The 17,108-nt window shown below is 38.4% G+C and overlaps 1 protein-coding gene across 3 annotated transcripts; it reads left to right on the top strand.

Moving 5' to 3' along the window:
- Positions 1–566: 566 nt before the first annotated feature.
- On the top strand, positions 567–16,765 carry phrf1 (PHD and ring finger domains 1). 3 transcript variants are annotated; one of them, XM_023349762.1, is made up of 19 exons: positions 567–651; positions 2,012–2,133; positions 2,231–2,350; positions 2,532–2,728; positions 2,821–2,904; positions 3,001–3,134; positions 3,238–3,329; positions 4,182–4,360; positions 4,613–4,745; positions 4,887–5,008; positions 5,135–5,328; positions 5,505–5,627; positions 6,264–6,421; positions 7,827–9,708; positions 10,227–11,398; positions 11,518–11,594; positions 13,378–13,518; positions 14,781–14,909; positions 15,025–16,765. In XM_023349762.1, exons 2-19 carry the CDS (start codon positions 2,046–2,048, stop codon positions 15,187–15,189), a joined length of 5,190 nt encoding a protein of 1,729 aa, XP_023205530.1. In that variant the 5' UTR covers positions 567–651; positions 2,012–2,045; the 3' UTR covers positions 15,190–16,765. The 3 variants fall into 3 exon arrangements, with proteins under 3 accessions (XP_023205530.1, XP_023205538.1, XP_023205535.1); XM_023349770.1 differs by having other exon boundaries at positions 579–651; positions 2,044–2,133; XM_023349767.1 differs by lacking the exon at positions 567–651 and adding an exon at positions 1,321–1,937.
- The last annotated feature ends 343 nt before the right edge of the window (positions 16,766–17,108 follow it).

Here is a 17,108-nt window from a genome sequence, read left to right as displayed (position 1 = left end):
AGAGCCTATTCAAAATTTAACGTACATATAATAGTAAAATATACTTCTGAACGTTTAAAGAAACTATTTATGAAAGATAAGAGTAGGGTTTTCTGTTGCCGAGTTTGTGTTTTTTTTGCTCCCTTGTTTAATGAACTTCATTGAATACCAATCACAATTTGCAGTTACAAGTTCAGAGAAAAGTTTGCCCTATAGTCCTGACCTTCCTTAATTGGATTTTCTTAAAACTTATTATTAAACTTTATTAGCAGATATGTGCACATAAATTAACAAAAATGACTAAAAGCACACATGTATTTCATATTTATGTAATTTTGAGGTTTTTTGCTGCTCAGGTAACAGTAAACGTTCATATTGTTTTTTCTCTGGGTATCATTTACAGTGCTTTGCTTTGTTTAGCTTCACTAAATCACACAGAATTTGTTTTGAACTTTGTGACACTTAACTCAACCAACAGTTTTAGAACCGTGAATGCAGCAGCTCTTACGTTGATTCAGAAAATGAGGATCTTTTTAAACGTGCACGGTCTCTTTAAGAATCCGATATGTCGAAGTTCACTCGGTAATTTCCGTCCTTAGCCAGCCGGTGGTGTCACTCACCAACAGTGGAGACTTCAAACCTATATGAACATATCTTTCTCTACTGAATAGGGTAGGTTTAAAAATATAAACAAATGCTTCTGCGTGAAATGATAGGTGTATGAAAGCAGGCTTAATGTTACGCAAAACGCTCCACGCAATGACTGGTTTTCGCACAGAGTGTAAGCGGGCTAGTGGTTAATGTTCGCTAATTTTAGCTACTCCGAGGCTAGCTGACAAGCTACACTGGAGCTAATTTTACTAGCTAGCGTCATTTCTTGAACAAAAAGACTGATATGAAATTTGGGCATCTTTTTTGTCATGAGATAAGCATTAAAATCAATATGCATATTTCCGTTGTATATTTACTTTATGTGAAAACTGCTGAAAAATACCATTTTGTCATGAATTTTGTTCTTTGTTTACAAATGTAGCATTTGCATGATTCTGCTGTTGGTTAGCTCTTAAATGTTAAGTAGTAACCTTCGGCAATAATATTTAGAATGAAAAAGGTAGCGATATTTGACTAGCTGATGAATGAAGGTTTAATGAAGGTGGAATACAAGTTAAACAGGAACGGCTGAGGAATCAGATTTTGAAAGCTTTCTACAGTTTTGTTTTTAAATGTCATAAATAGGTGGAAAGACTTCAGATGAAAGAGTAAAAAAGAAAATGTCATGATCTTTTTGCAGGGCGATTTAAGATTAAAATTTAACTTTCGTTTTTGACGTTTTGTTTTCCTTTTGGTGACCTTTCCTTTTTTTATTTATCTCTCAGTGGGAGTATTCTTAGATTTTTACCAGTGTAATCATAAAAATAAAACATAACATGTAAAATATACACATGGTGTAGTTGAGACCAAAAAGCCAGACAGGAGAATTTTGTTTTCCAGTTTTTGGTAGAAAGAGAAAATGATAAAGCATTCAAATAGAAATTGAGCTTGCTGCAATTTATCATGCCATTTGTTGATTTATTGTTTATTGTGACAGGCCTAGATAGGGGTCGCTCTAAGTAAGGTTGCGCTGTCAGTGATATGATTCATCAATCATATGAAAAATGTGTAAAATTGTTATTTAATCTGCTAGAGCTCACATTCTGTTCGATATCTGAAATTTATAACATTTAACCAGTTGCATGAATTAATTTAATAACTAAAGACAACATTTTAATCTCAGCATCCACATGAGCCCACTATGACTATATCAGCCACACAGCTGAGGTGGGTGTATGCCGCTCCCCTAACTGAATGTGAGCGGGTTATCAAGTGTATGTGCTGGTGGATTCTCTTCTTGAAATGGAGTGTAACTCCAGCTACCTCACTTCAAACCACTTGACTGTCCAATTCCGAAGTAGCATTGGGTCAGTTTCTCAAATTAGCATCAACATAGTAATGAAAAAAGTCATGTGAGTTTACATAATTTCTTTAATTTTAGAGAAGTTTCTGTGCTGTTGTTTTGATGGTCAGCCATGGATGAAGACGACAGCCAAGATGAGCTGATTAACCGCAGTTCATCGCACAGCAAAGGAAAAAGAGCTGCATTATGGGCCATCTCAGGTGATTTCTTTAAATGAGTTTAGCTTCAATCTATTTCATATTCCTTGAGGTTTTATATCTATTGTTACTTCTTTAATTATCTCTATGTGGATTATAGATGACTCAGATGATCTCGACGAGGAATCTGAAGAGGAAGACTCTGATAGTGGTGATGACGAAGAAGAACATACTGCAAATGGAGAAGACGATGAGGAGGAAGATAGTGAGGAAGAGGATGGTAATGGACACAGTGCTTGATCTTCTCTGTGGAAATGGATGAGCTTTATGGCACAGCATACACTCCCATGGTGTTCTTTGAGGAGTTTTCTTTCTGCTGAAGTTATTCTGTTGTATCCTCTGTGAAAACAGTTTTTGCTGTGCTGTAAAAAAGGAATGGTGTTTTTTGTTTATTTTTCTAGATAATGAAGAGGAGGAAGATGCTAAGTCAGGGAAAGGAACCTTTGGAGGAGGTTCTGCTGACTTTGCAGAGATGAGCTCAGACGAGGACAGAGAAAAGTGTCCCATCTGCCTGAACTCATTCAGTAGCCAACCTGTTGCAACACCAGAGAACTGTGAGCACTACTTCTGTTTTGACTGCATCCTAGAATGGACTAAGGTGAGTCTGAAACGATTTCAACTCAGAGATAGAAAAAAAAAAACACGCTAAAGAACATGACATTATAAATATTAATTCACTCCCCCATTTAGAATGCAAACTCATGTCCTGTGGACCGCATTGTCTTTGACAACATATATCTGAGGAAATCTTATGGAGGAAAAGTAAAGAAAATTGTGAGTACGGTTCCTTGTACACAAACTTTGAAAAGTTAAATGACTGAGATTTTCCTTTAGTATCATGTGGGCTAATTCTGTAAAGTGTGTGATCAGGTCACGGTTCAGAAGCCTGTGAAGGCAGGTCAGGAGGAAACGGTAGACTTGGACCTGGAGCAGACCAACTGTGAGGTGTGTGGGGGCAGTGACCACGAGGACCGACTTTTGCTCTGCGATGGGTGTGATGCGGGGTGAGATGAGGTTTTACCAAAGCATAGAGTGTTCTCAGCAGGTTTTCATCTGCCCCTTTTAAAAATGAATTGTTACGAGAGTGAAACCTTACTTGTGTCCTAGGTATCACATGGAGTGCCTCACGCCTCCTCTTGATTCTGTTCCTGTTGAGGAATGGTTTTGTCCTGAGTGTGAGGCCAACAATCGCCAGTCAAGTAAGCCTTTAAGTTACCTTTCAAAGTCACTTATTTTGCAAAAAGCAATTATAGCAGTTTGTGGAAATACATACACCTTCCGTAATTCTTTACTTTATTAGGAATAAAGTAAGTGATATCTATCAGTCTGGGAATAGTTACAAGGTAATTTCTAAGGCTTTTGGTGCTTCAGAGAACCACAGTGAGAGCCAATATCCACCACTGGTGGAAACATGGAAAGTGGTGAACCTTCCCAGCAGTGGACGGCCGACCACAGTTTCCTCAATTGATATTGGAGTAATGACAATTGGGGTAATTACCTGACCTTGACAGATAAGGTAAAGGCCTGATCTGGACTTTGATCTAGATCTGGACCTAGTCAAGTCATTCTGTGGCAAGACCTTAAAAAGAACGTTCATACTCGAGAATCCACCAATGTAGTTGAATTAGAACAATTTTGTAAAGATGAGTGGGTCAAAATGATGGATATGTGGAAATTGGTGGAGGATATGTGATTCCATGAGCCTAGTGTCATGATTTGTTTGAAATATCAGGAGATTTTAAAATCTGGGTTCTCTTTAATGTTCTCTGATTTTGCACTTCAATTCACGGTAGGAATAAACTTGCTGATTGTGAAAGATGCTGTAAAATTGATATAGCACTTTGGGGGAGAGGACATTTATATAATTTTAAAGCAGATATCTACTGTATACATAGAGAATTTCCACATTTGATTATAATTATAAATTATAATGAAACAGATTTTTCATCATGTAGTTTTTCCATTGGTATGTTGGCACAGCATAACAAAGAGTTTGAGAAAAAGGAATAAACTTGAAGAGAGTTCATCAGTCTCTGTAAAATGTGTTTTAGGAGGTTCAGCTGAGGAGATCAGTGACACAGACAGCCTGTTCTCTACTCCCCGTCCGGCCACCAGTAGGTCTCGAACTCACACCGCTGGTCCCACCAGGGCTATCGCCCGAACGCAACAGAGTGAGAGAGTTCGAGCCAACGTCAACCGACATCGCATAACCCAGGCACGCACATCGCAGGTTTGGCATGACGCTTTTGTCTTGGCAAATATCCTAACACATGCAAAGCATTTGTGTGGTGTTAAACTTTAATGCACTTGCTGTGCTCTCATCTGATTGAAACTAACTGGTAACTTCAGCTTAGTAAGTTCTGTGTTTGGATAAGATTCAGTTAAAACATTTAAAGTTTAGTGCATGTACTGAAATTGGTTTTTGCACGATATCAGGCTTTGAAAGCATCCCAGCAGAGTAATGCAAACACACCTTTTGTAGTTGGCTCCAACATATCTGATTCAGTCGACTTGGCTAGATGAAACCATTAACGCTGTGGTTGCTGGACTCAACACCGCTGTGTATGTACGGGACATCACTCCTCGGGCGCCATCGAGTCGGAGACGCAAAACTGGTAAGTAAGTCAGTAAATGCTCTCCAAGTGTCTAAGTCAATCAAGTTGACAAAGTAGGCAAAGTTTGAAGAAGAAAAGATGTTGGACAGTTTGTTGTCGTCAGTGGTTGTTTTCAATGATGAACCTTGTTTGATTTGATAGGAAAACGTAGAAAGGTGCGAAGAAAGAAGACATCTTCTAAGGGGAACAATTGTCAAGCAGAAAAAACAAGAGTCAAAAGGAGAAAACGAAGGGCAAGGAAGAGCAAATCTAGGAAAAAAGCTGTAAGTGTTTCAACATCCGTATTGGTTTGTTTCTTTTCATTTATAAAGCATGAGTAAAATTATTTGCCATGTTGCCAATGTGTGAGGTCTTTCTCTGAAGTTATGTATGTTTTTTTTTTCCATTAGATTGAAAGAAAGGTAGCCACTCCAAGAAGCCGTATTGCCAATAATCTAGGAATTGTAAAGGATAAGAAGAGCTCTTCACTTCCAACAGTATACCGACCGTCAGAGAACACTTTGAGTAGCATGCGTGCCGACATTGGAGCCGCATCACTCTCCATCTATGGAGATCCATTTGACCTGGATCCATTTGTTGACCAGTAAGGAGACATAGTACTGCTTGATCATGTAAAATGCTTTCTGTTTGCTTTACTTGACAGACAGCAGCATTTTAGCTTGAGCTAGGATCTGTTGTTACACAGCACACATGTGATGAGGCATTTTCGTTTAACACGTATACCATAATAATTTTGATGTATGATCTTTGTTTGACCAGTGAAGAGGTTGAAGAGCAAGCCCAGGTTACGTCGCTATTGGAGGCAAAAAGGCGAGGGATCTCTCGGTCTGCTCTTCGCTCTCATCAGCCTGTGGCTCGTCCAGTCACTGCAGGCCTCTCCAGGTAGCACTCAGATTTTTGTCTTTAGTAACTTTGAATTTTAGAGGTAACTCTGCAATCTGCAGTCCTCGGAAAACACATTTTTATGCCTTTTGAGATGTGTTTTCTTTTGCTTGTTGTGAATATACTCCTTTGGCTTAACCTGTCAGTAGGTGGCAGTAGGACACCAAACTTAACAAGACAAAACCCACAAATGAATATGCACTGATTTAAAAGAAAGACATTTAAAAAATTTGTTGTTAACTTTAATCTTTAATCCATGACCTAAGTTTAAACCAGAGTTTTAGAATGATTCATCTTATTCTAATCTAAGCTTCCTGGGCTGGAACTGAATTAGTTTCAGGTGCCTAGTGCTGTAACGACAATATCAAATCAGAATCCAGCTACAATGTTTTGTTATTTCATGACTGTCGACTATGTAGATGATAAAAACAAACTTCTGTAAGAGCATTTCTGGTAAAAATTTTGAATGGGAAAATTGATATAAACACTGTAAAGTGGGAGGAGGTTGACCCGAGATACACAAAATAAGGTTTTTAAATAATTTGTGTAACTATTACAATTTTTTGGCTGTTGGTGATTTCAATATGGATTTATCTGTGTCAAATTTCTAATTGAATCTTATTTGTGGCGCTCTAGTAGGAGAAGTGTGAACGTCCCTCACTTGGCGGGTGTTGTGGAAGCTGCTCCTGTCCCTGATCTACTCGGAAGCATCCTTTCTGGACAGAGCATCCTCCTGATGGACAGTTCTGATGTCGTCATTAGTCGAGATGGTTCTCTTAAAGCTTCAAAGCCAAGTAAGTGTGGCTTGCACATTTATAAAAACAGCTAAATGTAAATACACTCTACCTGTTTATTTTGTAAAATATGTTCATCAAAACATATTTGAAAATGGTTTTCACAGCTTTTGTTGTCCACACAAGTTGGCCATTCATGATAACAAATTTTGCCTGATGATAAATTGCTCCAGACGTTATTGCGATAAACGATAATATTGTTGTTTTAAGACTATTTATAAGTAATATAATGGTCATGGAACATAAAAATTCTATAAATTCTAGTGAACATTTAACGCTAGACCTGGAAGACATGTTAAATATCCAAGATAAATAAATAAAAAATGAAATGAATTTTGACGTCTTTCTAAACAAAATTGTCCTTCAGTGCTAGTTGAGACCAAAGCACCAAACTGAAGACTTTTATCATCCAGTTCTTGGTAGAAAAAGAGAAAAATTGAAGTTATTGAGTTTGTTTTAATCATGCAATTAATTGATTTATTGATTGTTCAGGCCTACACACAAGCTAACATTTTAGTACTAATGTGTTGTTTTCTGAGTTCAGATTAGGTTTTCATAAATCATGGGAGAAATACAGAGGCATATTTTTAAAACTTTTCTGCTGTATATGGAATCCTCTGTCTTCCTAAAGTCTTCCTAAAACTGAGTACCCCCAGGATCAAACAAACTGATTAAAACAAATCCTGAAACACTTGCCTCTATTTCTCTAACCAGCTGCCAGGCTATGTGTTCTACATTGACCATTGAAAATAGTTCATAAAACCCCCGTTATAAATTTGCCACTCAGCGTTCTGCAACATCGGCAGCAATTCTATTATTATATGCAGATGATATCAATGCATCAATGCTGGATCTAAAATTGACAAAGTACTGGACATGTCATTTTTTAAATTTTATGCTTTAGTTGCTACTTTTTTGTTCATGTTGATGATGTCTGAATTCTGCAAGTGGTTTATTATGTTCTTGGGTGTCATCATCTTGTGCAGCTCTTTGGATTGTGCAGCATTTGTCTATTTGACAAATTTTGTTACTTTTTACCTGAACTAGATCATTGATCTGTGGACAGAATAAAAATGATTGTTTGCTGGCTTCAGTTTGGTATTTCCTGGAGCTACTGGGATAAAGCAGAAACAGATTATTTCTTCTTTGGAATGTCACTCCTGACTAAAACGAGAGGAAAGAGAAAAATGTGTTATTTAGATTATTCAAAACATGAACTATTACACAGCCTTTGTGCTTACCTGTTGCACAAAATTGGTGAGGAGTTAATCACATTTATTCAAACATAACAATGTTTAATGATGTGCCTAAAATACGTAAAATTTTGTCTTCAATCATCACAAAGAAACCTCGTCTTGAGTTAAAATAAACCATGTGTTTTTTTTGTACATATTTTCTATTGCAGTGATGCAACCTACACCAGTTCCAAGCAGCAGGAACACCAGTAGTTCAAGTGATACCAGCGCCCTCAACAGTCCAGGGTGTTCGTACAATTTAGGAGACAACTCTGCATCTCTGCTCCACAATGGGAATCCATCAGGATCCTCAGCTACCTCTGTGAATGGACTGTTGACACCAAGCTCATCTCATTTACCCTCCTTCATGCCCTCCTCTGCCAACCACTACCAATCGAGACCACATTCTGACTTAACCTCTGGAGTGAATCCGAGTTTGCCTCCTCATCCGAACAGATCAGTAGCAGCCAATGGCATGAGAGCCCTAACAGAAATGCCTTCTTCATCTGCTCAGCCCATCCAGGTTTCCAACTTTAGGGACAAAGGAACAACTCTGTCACTGTCCCAACCTAAGAAAGCTCCCGTTAAACCCACTTGGGTAGATGTGTCTGTGCTTCCTCGCATACCGAAGATAAAAAGAGAGAATAGTAGTGTCACAAATGACAGTACAGGTCATGGTGGCATTTCTGACAGTAGTAGAGGAAGTAGTAATTCTGCTGGTGCTGGCGATGGTTCTGGGTTGCCTAAAAGTGGCATGAACAGCCTTTCTGGGGACAAAGGAAGGCAACAGAGTGTTGATAAGCAGAAGGGCCACTCTGATGGCCATAAGAACAGGCCGGAAAGAGCCGGCTCATCATCAGCATTCTCAAATTCCTTCGCTTCCTCTTCCTCCACCACTCCTGCAAGCCAGACTCGGCATGCGTCATTTTCTTCATCTTCGGCTGTAAGTTTTCGCATCAATTCCAGTGGGAACTCCTGGCACGCCAGGCGGCTCAGCATAACGTCATCCACTTCAGCTGGAAGCAACGTAAAAGAACAGTGGAGGGAAAAAGAAGAGGAAGCAAAAAAGAAGCAAATGCACAAAGACAAGAAAACACTTCTGGCATCTTGTACAGTCACCAAGGAGCAAGACAATATTTACGATCCTTTTAACCCCACGCTATCTGATTCAAGTAGCTCGAGCGACGAAACCGAGCCCACAAGCCTGAACTTCAGCTCTCAATTTGGCACTAACAGAGGGAAACGTTCTACTTTAGGAAACAACAAGGGTTCAGTGCCAAGACGTTGGGATGCAATTCAGGTGAAAACTGAATCAGAGGAGACAGAGTTTTCGCAGGAAATACCCAGGAGTTCACAGCTTACTGTAACACCAGAAATAATATTTCCGGAACATTGTATCAAAGTTGAAAAGAAATCCGATTTAGCCGAAGTTAAGCAGGAGAAGCAAAAGTTATTCATTGATACTGTAATTAAAAAAGAACCAAGTTCAGATGAATATGAAAGTTCTGATGACAGGGTTGTAAGTGAGAGTGAGATAAAAGGTGAGAGTGCAGATACCACATCACTTTCTTATCAGCATGTTAAACACATAAAAGCAGAGGAAAATACTCCCCTCAGAAGTGGACCTTCTGCCGGAACTTCCAGTAGATCTCTTCTCAACTACAGGAATGATTCATCACCTTCCTGCTCGGGTTCCATCGTAAAGAAACAGATGCAAGAGACTAAATCAGATGATTCACCAACCTGTTCCAGTACACTGATGGGAGATTTGGGCCATAGGAAGCAAACCTCCAAATCGTCAAAGGATCCCAGTAGCTCAGAGACAGACAGAGGCAGAAGAGAAGACCTTCATGCCTTGGATAAGGAAGGCAAAAAGAAGGAAAGGGAAAAATGTAGGGAGAAAGACAGGAGCTCCAGGCGATCAAGATCAAGAGAAAGAAAGAGGGCACACTCAACCTCTGACAGCTCCCAGCCCAACTCTCCAGACAGAGTTTACAGGAAGAAACGGCGGTCCAGATCACGGTCCAAAGACAAGACAAAGAGGCGGTCCAGGTGAGTGGAAAGCTGTTCAAGCTGTAGAGCACAGTGGCTGTCAAAAGGGAAGATATTGTTGTTAAAATGTCAAACTTTTGTGATGCAAAAAAAAATTGTACACCATGATAAATAATTTTGAAACTTTCCACATGTAATATATGACAGTTATTATAAATAAACTTAAAAATAGATTTGTTTGAAGGAGAAAAAAATAATATTCAGCTAAGAATAAAAGAACAAAATCAGAAATTAGATTTTACTTCAGTCGTAGGTAATAAGATACATGTTAAGTTGGTTTTAATTATTATCAAATCCAGATTGCAAAAAAATTTACCACTTATTGAAATAAGAAACACAAATGTGCTCAATTATTTGATGGTATGATTTATCTTGTTCCCATTTTTAACATCACAAAAACCGGGCATTTTAACATTGCACAGGTAATATTTGAAAGCCACTGGTGACAACTTGCTTGATCACTTTTTGTGTTTTAAATCTTATAGATCACATAGGGATTTTGTCATTTTGTTTTGTAGATCTTGTTCGAGCTCTAGCAGCAGAGAGCATTCAAAGATGAAGAAGAATAAAGGTAAGGAGCGAAATGAATGCACAGAGAGAAGCAGAGTGTCCAAGGACAGAAGACATGGTCGATCACGTTCCAAGTCAAGGTCCAAGTCACGGTCTAGATCCAGATCAAGGTCTAAGGATCGTAAGCGTTGCTTATCTCGTTCAAGATCTCGGTCTAGATCTAGGGAAAGGAGGAAAGATTGTGCCAAGCAACATGCAACAGTCTCATCCAGAGATAAAGTGGATTCAAGAGCTAAAGATGGGAGACAAAGGATTAATACCGGCTCAAGAGACCGAAGGAAAGAGGAAGGATCGACCAGTAGTACAGACAAAACTTCAGCTTCACATGTTTCATCCTCGAAAAGAATAAATCTTCCACAGGAAAGAAAAAAAGAGAAGGAAATTACACAAAGAAGCAGAGAGAAGAACAAATGTGCTGGAGTGAAAAAACAAGAGTTGCCTTCCTGTTCTTTTGTTTCTCAGGTAAAAGATGAAGACAAAAACTTTGAAAGAAGAGATATTCAGGCTAAAGAAATCCCAGTAGAATTAAAAAATAGAAAGGAAATCAAAAAAGAAAAACCGCAACCTGTGGATATGTTTGAAGATTGTCCCATTGGTAAAGAAATTAAAAGTGAAGAAAAGGATAAACCTTCCTTGTCAGTGTCCCAGAGCGATGATGAGATAATGGAGGATCAGAACAAGACAGAGTTGTATGAAACAACCATAATCAAATCTGAGGCAAGTCCCACACAGGACTGCCCTTCTCCGCCTGTCTCCTCACCTCCTACCCTGTCCACCGAAGACCCTCTCCATGACTCAGTATGTCAGTTTCAGCTAAGCTCATTAGAGTCTGACAAACAACAAAACACAGCGGGGGCGGCGAACCCTACAAAACTGGAACCTTCAGAGTCTGATGATGATTTTAATGTGGATGTAATGCTGGACAATCTCGATCACATCAAATCGGAGCCTGCAGAGGGTAGTGGTGCAAGCGCTGAAGAGGAGAAAGAAGCTGTGGAGGAGAAGGAAGAGGGGGAGCCGACATCAGCTGCAGCGGGATCAAAGTCCAAGACTCAAGTGAAGCGTGTCACCTGGAACATACAGGAGCCAGAAGGACCTCAGCCAGAGAAATCTCCAAGCAGTAAGTCTTGTCATCAGATTGTTTTACTTCATTTTCATTCATATTTTTTATGTGAGTGAAAGTTTAGAGATTTGTTTTCCATTTCAATCTCTGGCCTTCTGTTTGTTTTACTTCCACAGAGCTAGCACTGTATAAGTTGAAGCTGAAGCAGGAAGGATCTCGCAAACCCCCTTTGGCTGTCCAGGCATCCACTCAGGTCAGAAAGAGCTGTTTCATAGTGTTTGTTTGCTTCTCAGCATGCATTTTCTTCTTAAAGTGCGTGCAACGTAATTTTAGTTCTGACATGCAGGTGGCAGTGTGTGCCTCAAGGCTGTCTCTGGAAAAAGTCACATGGTTGAAACTGATTCTGAAGCATTTTCAGATGAAACGAAACTAGATCTTTGTCTCCACTAAACCTTTCACCACTCATTGAAAACACTGCTCTTATGATCTTGTTTTGATGTGTGTTAATGTATATCAGACCGTGTCCCCATGCATGATAAGTAATTTGTATAAATACACAATATCTTTACACTATGAAATAATAATAGAAACGGCAAATTCAGACCACATGTGCAAAAATTATCCTGCAATGCAAAGGTATATTATCTTAAAACAAATATTAATGTTCAATTAAGTGAAAATTGCTTGCAAACCTTCTAGCCATAATAATAAAGTTGTTTAACTACTTAAATCATGGAGTAACTGTAAATAATAACATATTTGACTCATGCTCCTTAGCCAAACTCAGACATGATTACTGCCAGACCTTTAGAGTCATAAATCCCTTAAATAGAACCTGTCTGACTTGACGTAAATGACTTCCAACATCACAAGCAATACACACTAGTGTAAATAGATTCAAGCAGCAATAAGAAACGAAGTCAGTAATATCCGTCAGTCTATAAAAGATTATAAAACAATTTCTATAGTCTTGGGTGTCAATCATATCAAAATGGATAATAGAACATCTACAGTGATGTGAAAAGTGTTTGACTCTTTTCTAATTTCCCATTTATTTGCACAGTTGTCATACTTCACTGTCACACAGTGTTTCAGAACATAAAACCAATTTAAATATTAGGGAAAGACAACACAAGTAAAGATTAATGCAGTTTTTAAATGAAAAAAAAGTAAACCCAAGTGGGTTTATCTCTCTCTGTGCGAGAGAGATTTCAACCAACACCTAATAATTTTCTGAGCCACCATTAGCAGCAACAACAGATATAAATATTTTGCGATAGCTGACAATGAGTCTTTTACAGCGATATGGAGGAAATTTGGCCCATTGCAGAATTGTTCTAATGCAGCCGTAATGACCATAATGTCTCCATTACTGTCTGTTCCCCGCTATTGTAGGCGTGAATATTGACAGGACCGTGGGCTGCCATCGTTGCTCCAATGATGTTTGCGGCTACAGCAATGGAAAATCTGCAAGTTATGATTTTGATTAACTCAAATAAACCCAAATATTTCATTGTTGGCCCAAACTAGCTACGAGATCACGGTCATTTCCCTCCAAAAGTTCATTCATGTGTTCCTGGTGCTTCTTGTGATTAAACTGCCATCCTGTGGGAAGACTGTAAACAGGCCATTCATGCTCAAATCCTCCCCTTTGGATGAATTCAAACAGTTGTGTAAAGAACAATGGGGCAAAGCAATACTACAAGAAACTCTTGATAGCACTAATTTCCACCAAGCAATTGAGCCACATAAGGAGTTCCTGTGTTTAGTTTGGCAGGAATCCTTTTTCACTCTAATCCAGGAGGGTTTAGAAAGCAGTTTGTCTCTATAAATAAAATCATAGTTGAAAGCCATTTTGTATTTTGTACATATTATTATTGACTGATGCTGAAAGACATTTGGTCTGAGACATTTAGATCTGCCAAAAAACCCCACAGAAGGAATGCATAAGAGGGAATAACTTTGAATGGTATTGTGCAGGACTTTCCCTTTTGATTTTGCGTATTAGGTTAAATTAATAATTCATACTTTTACAGAGCACTGTGTGTGAGTCCTCAAAGAAAAGTGTTGCTGGTTTACTGACTGCTAATTCCAGCTCGGAAGGCCTCAACCCTGAGGAGTTATCAACCACTGAGCAAAGAGAAGCAGAAGAAGGGGATTTGTCAAGGAAAGACAAGGTGAAAATGACATTTATTCATTTTAGCTCTCAAATAAGATTATTAAAGAGATATACATTCTTTTATTTACTTAGATTTTTTGTTCATGTTAAGCACATTTACTTTGTAACTTTTTTTTCTCAACATAATTTTATTAAGTTTGTTTTCTATTAAAAAATGCAAAAACCCACCTGACCCAGCTAGCAAAAACGAGCAAAAAATTTACTGTATAAGGAAGTTAAGAAATTTCTACTTCCTGATGTGGATTACTGCAGAGGTGGATGTGTCCCGTTGGCGCAACAGGCACATCACTGAGTAAAAGAATTGAATAATACCAACTAGATCAGGGGTCTCAAACTCAATTTACCCGGGGGCCGCTGGAGGTAGAGTCTGGGTGAGGCTGGGCCGCATTCACACACACGGTCTCCTCAGCCGAACCTTTCTGATTGCCTATTACCATATTTGGCCGTAGTCAGGCGCTGTAACAGCCTTAATTGTGTAGTGTCCCTTTAAGATACTCTAGTATTGCTAATGATATCAGAAGTATGCACCACGGCTTCTCTGTAGAGAGCGTGGGAGAAACGTGCTAGACGGACATGTTAGCTCCCTAACTTTTTAGTAATGTTACGGGTTGTTTGGACGCTGCTCAATTTTCATCTCTGATAATATAGCAGCCGTTCAACCGGGCTTTGTAAGGTTGGTGAAGAGTGTATTTATTAAAGGACAACACTGTGGAATTCCCAGTACCAGTGTGGTTGTGAGTTTTTGACCGTCCTGACGAATCTGCCGCCTCCTCTCCTCCCTTAAACACAACCCAAGCGTTACAGCGCCTAACCTTAATTACATTACACTGATCAGCAACTTCCGGGTCTAGACTGGATGCTGAAGCACGTGAAGCGGGAGCGGCCGCGGAAATTGCACATGTACCGCATGCAAATAATGACAAATAGAAAATGCAAATAGGCCCGGCCGATGTCCCGCCCCCGAGAGCAATATACTCCACCGTGATTGGTAAGTTTGTTCAGCTCCGCACACAACACTGAAAAGTGCCAATTATATCAAACTCGCGGGCCGCACTAACATTAAACTTTCATATTAAGGCGGGGGCCACAAACTATCGTCCCGAGGGCCGTAGTTGGCCCGTGGGCCGCGAGTTTGAGACCCCTGATCTAGATTGTGATCAGTAGTTTAAGAAGCTGATATTAGCTGCCTAGTAAATTGAAATAAATATAAAAACATTTGAGGATTAGATTGTAACATGAGCAATGATTTATTCCTAATAGTACCTCAAAAAGCTGCACATGCAGGAGAGAGCTGTTGAAGAAGTGAAGTTAGCCATCAAGCCTTTCTACCAAAGGAGAGACATCAACAAAGACGAGTACAAAGAGATTTTGCGTAAAGCTGTTCTAAAGGTGAGTCAAAAATAAATGTAAAACTCCTTTTGAAAAAATACTTTGTAATTCAATATAATTGACTTTAGTTTTTTAAGGGATTCTTACACGATGATCTTTTATTTCTGGTCACAAGGTGTGCCACAGCAAAAGTGGGGAAATCAACCCAGTGAAAGTGGGAAATCTGATCAAGGCGTATGTGGAAAAATACAAACATACAAGGAGACATAAAAAAGGAGACGATTCAGCAAAGGTCCCTGAGGATCAGAGTGAGCCATTAAAACTATCTGACAGTCCATAAGGAATCATAAACACTCATGAACACTCACATCCCCAGTTTTGTGTTCTATATCTCAAGCAACCCCAAAAGAGTAAACTGAAGTGAACACTCAGTTATGGAATAGTTTCTTAAATGTTTGCTTAATGTATGTATTACGTTCTTTAAAAGTGACTTGAATTACCCATTTGTGTCTTCATTTTGGGTTGTCTCTGACTGAAAGTGATTGTTTTGTGTTGTCCAGCTGAGAAACATTAAAATGGAATCCAAGAAATATAAATCAGGTAGCCTTATCCTTTATCTGCCATTTCACTCTGAGGATACAGAGTGTTTTTGGCTTCATGTTGTCTATGGATGTTATTGTTTTCTATAAAGAAAATTAGTTATTTATAAGTGGCAAAACTAAATGTCTATCCTCAAGTGGTGAAATTATGCAGCTAATGCATATTCATGACGTTTGTCACATTACGGAAAGACACTGATATGCAATTTTGTAGAAAAAAAAAAAGACCTAAATCTCAAATGAATTTGAGATTCAGTTGTAAATAATTGAGTTTTGATATAAATACCTAAGGGATTCTTTCATCCGTTTTACCTGTTGTGAATAATTGCCGTCTTTGAATGTTTGCTCTTTTTTTTTAAAAATAGAGGATATTTAAGTTTTGTAATTGGAAGCCGGTGTTGTCTTCCACGTCTAACTCTACTAAATGTAGTTGAATGAAGGAAAATTGTATACGAGGTTTGTAACATTTGTTTATTTTTTATTTTGGCGGGTTTGGAGGCCACAGGGGGTAACACCAGGTCTACGGTTTGCTTCAGTTCATGACAGAAATATAGGAAATCAGCTGTTAGAGTCAGTTTTTTTGTTATCAGTTGAACAATTCTTTGAATAAACAATACTTAATTTGTCTATTTATTTTAGTTTTTAACTAGTTGACAGCATTTTCACAGGGCATAATATAGATGTAATAGTTAGAACAACTTAACTATTTCAACCTTCCATTTCTTTCTAAATGTTTGTCCACTTTTTATCCAAGCCTACTGCTTTAATGTCTTGTATTTTCTTTAATATCTGTTTCATTTGTAGCTGTTCATGCTCTGTGTTCACTAATTATTGACTAAGTTTATTGGCATTGATGTATTTGTTGGTGAGGTCAGCTTATACACCTTCGCACATGTTGTAAATATTTGTCACTAGAGGTGCAACTGAAATAAACATGCCTTTTGCTAGCAACATTAAGGTTTTAACCCTTCTGCAGCAGATACAGGCTTAACTGTATTTGTTCTAAACTTAGTTTGTCTCAGTCTTAACTTTGCTTTTTCTGTTTAAAATATTCACAGCAAAACACATTTTGAATTGTTGGATCTACTGTTCATTAGTTGCTTACTGTAAAGATTTACTGGCTAGATTGTTGGACTTTGGTTTTACAACCTGTGTATATAGGCTTCATAAAGCCAGGGACCTGGAATATGGAAGATGCTAAAAGAAAAGGTGCTCCTCCTTATCTGAATGTTTTTGATTTCTGTTCAGTTAACTAGATTGAAAAGGCTGTGTGATTTTCAAATGGGACACAAATAAAACTGTGTAATTTAAAAAATTGCCAAGTTTTTGTCATTTTAAGTTAAGTTTATGCTCACAGTGCATTCCATGTTAATACTGCTGGTCATATTATTGTGGTCTGAAGCAGTACTATCAGAAGATGCCAACACTTTGTCGCATTTCATATTTTGCTCCTCATTCTTAGAGCGACAGGTAGAGCATCCTAAATGCTTCTGTGGTGCAGAGTGGCTTTCTGCCCCTTAAAAAACATCTACATTTGCAAATGAATTTATAAAGGTTAATATTTATCCAGTTTGCACATATTTACTGGCACGACCACCATTGTAAAGTGTAGATTCAACTACTGTGATATAGTTTGATAACTTAAAATTCAATTTAAACT

Source organism: Xiphophorus maculatus, chromosome 2 (genome assembly GCF_002775205.1).
Source record: "Xiphophorus maculatus strain JP 163 A chromosome 2, X_maculatus-5.0-male, whole genome shotgun sequence".
Taxonomy (NCBI): Eukaryota; Metazoa; Chordata; class Actinopteri; order Cyprinodontiformes; family Poeciliidae; genus Xiphophorus; species Xiphophorus maculatus.
This window is presented reverse-complemented; position numbering and strand designations above follow the sequence as displayed.